General features: G+C 50.0%; 1 protein-coding gene across 1 annotated transcript; it reads left to right on the forward strand.

Annotated features, from left to right (window-relative positions):
- The first annotated feature begins 547 nt into the window (after positions 1–547).
- LOC122013121 (two-component response regulator-like PRR1) lies at positions 548–1,686 on the forward strand. The gene is made up of 3 exons (XM_042569581.1): positions 548–919; positions 1,013–1,159; positions 1,240–1,686. The coding sequence occupies exons 1-3, from the start codon at positions 590–592 to the stop codon at positions 1,540–1,542; spliced, it is 780 nt and encodes a 259-aa protein (XP_042425515.1). The 5' UTR covers positions 548–589; the 3' UTR covers positions 1,543–1,686.
- The last annotated feature ends 263 nt before the right edge of the window (positions 1,687–1,949 follow it).

Below are 1,949 nucleotides of genomic sequence, written 5' to 3' on the forward strand. Positions count from 1 at the left end.
AACAACCCTTTCTTTTCCCCTACCTTGTGTGTTATCTTCACAGAATCTATTGCGGTGAAAGAGATTAATTGGAAAATGACTCAATATATTTTATGATCTAGGAATCAAATCTAACTACGACATTTGAGATATAGATCTTATCACGTAAGTATTTGATCCGCATCTTCAACTGATTATTTTTGAAAATTATTATTATTATATTTATTATTATAAATACAATAAATAATAATTTTTCTATATTCTAATTTAGATTTAGAGACGCAGAGTATATTAAAAAGTCAACTCCTGGTCAAAATTTTGGGTTGACTTTTGAATCTAATCGAGCTCAAGTGGGTGGATGCATGAGCAAGTAGTCTAGGTGTCTAAAACAGAGGCAGGGTGAGCACTCGCAGTAGGCCGACAGGGCCCCAGCCGACTCAACTGCTTGTGCGGGCCCACCCTGGTCAACTCACCATTCTCCTTTGACAAGGTCGAGTGGGCCCCTGACAACACCGCTCCCTTCGACCTCCATTAAAAGCCGAAGCCGAGCTCCTCCTCCCTCACCACCCACGGCTCAACTCCACGAGCGCCAGCACCGCCAAACTCCGCCATGTTCCTTTCCTTCTCCTCGTCCTCCTACGACCTCGACGGCAGCGCCCATCACCCCTTCAGCTCGCCGGGCGCGCCTCCAGAGCTCTACCACGAGGCCAATGGCGGCCTCCTCCCCTTCCCCTCCTCTTTCCCACCGGCTGAGTACTATGACCTCCACCGCAGCAGCAGCTCACAGTCGCTTCCCCTCCACCACTACGCTCCGGATCCACCCATCCACCACTACCCGCCGCCGCCGCCTTCCTACTCCTCCCCGCCGTCATCCTCCGGCGACTACCTCGACTTCCACGCCGCCCCCGTGAGGCGGGTGCTGAGCACCGGCGACATCCAGGTCAGAAAGTCCTCACCTTTCCTGCTAAAAATTCAATTTTGGATTGTTTCCTACGATCAAGTTCCGATATTGGTCCGTGAATTTCGATGGCAGAGGACGCACGGTTCGGTGGAGAACTACGGCCAAGAAGGCGGCGGCGCTCCGGGGAGAGTCGGAAGATACAGTGCCGAGGAGAGGAAGGAAAGGATCGAGCGGTATCGGAGCAAGCGCAACCAAAGGAATTTCCACAAGAAGATCACCGTACGTACTTAAAAATTCCTCTTCGATCGATCTCGTTCCCCTCTTTAATTCTAAATCGTATCCATTCGGCACGAATCCAGTACGCGTGCCGGAAGACGCTCGCCGACAGCCGGCCGCGCGTGCGGGGCCGCTTCGCCAGGAACGGCGAGACGGAGGCGGAGATGGAGGCGGAGATGGCGGCGGCGGGGGCCAACAGCTACATTAGCTCTGGCGTAAACCAGAGCTTCGAAGTTTGCGACGGCGGCGGCAATGCCGGCGGCGAGTGGTGGAGCCAGATGCGGGCGGCGCTGGCGACGGACGACGAGGAGGAGCTGTACTACGACGGCGACGTCTTCGTGAGTTTCGCCGACGACGACGTTTTCGCCATGAACATTCTCTCCTAATTAACGGGAAGCGATGAGATCATCGAACAGCGGAAGCAGTAGTTGGAATAGCAGTTGATTGTTTAGTAGATTTCCCGCTGAGATTAATCTTAAATTAAACGACAAGAGGACCATCAGTTGCTTTGTCCTCTGCTTAATTTCTCACTGTTCTTGAGCAGTGCAATCTTCACAGTTTTTTCTCCAACTAATAATGTTGGTTATTTATTTATTTATTTTTATAGTTAGTATTAAGTTTATCCTGATTAATTTTGAGAACGACCAATCGAGCCCATCACAATTGGACATCAGGATAAAATCTATTCTTTACCATGGTGATCAATTACTCATATTTAATTTTTACAAGTAATATTTGTATACTCAGGACCGATCATAGGTTGGTTAAGGTGGGACCGACGTACAGTGCTCTG

The sequence above is a fragment of the Zingiber officinale genome, chromosome 1A (assembly GCF_018446385.1).
Source record: "Zingiber officinale cultivar Zhangliang chromosome 1A, Zo_v1.1, whole genome shotgun sequence".
Classification (NCBI taxonomy): Eukaryota; Viridiplantae; Streptophyta; class Magnoliopsida; order Zingiberales; family Zingiberaceae; genus Zingiber; species Zingiber officinale.

Excerpts from the sequence above, each read along its gene's own strand:
- LOC122013121 (XM_042569581.1), top strand. The coding sequence starts at position 590 with ATGTTCCTTTCCTTCTCCTCGTCCTCCTACGACCTCGACGGCAGCGCC. Across the intron at positions 920-1,012 it reads TGAGCACCGGCGACATCCAG|AGGACGCACGGTTCGGTGGA; the intron begins GTCAGAAAGTCC and ends TTTCGATGGCAG. Across the intron at positions 1,160-1,239 it reads ATTTCCACAAGAAGATCACC|TACGCGTGCCGGAAGACGCT; the intron begins GTACGTACTTAA and ends GCACGAATCCAG.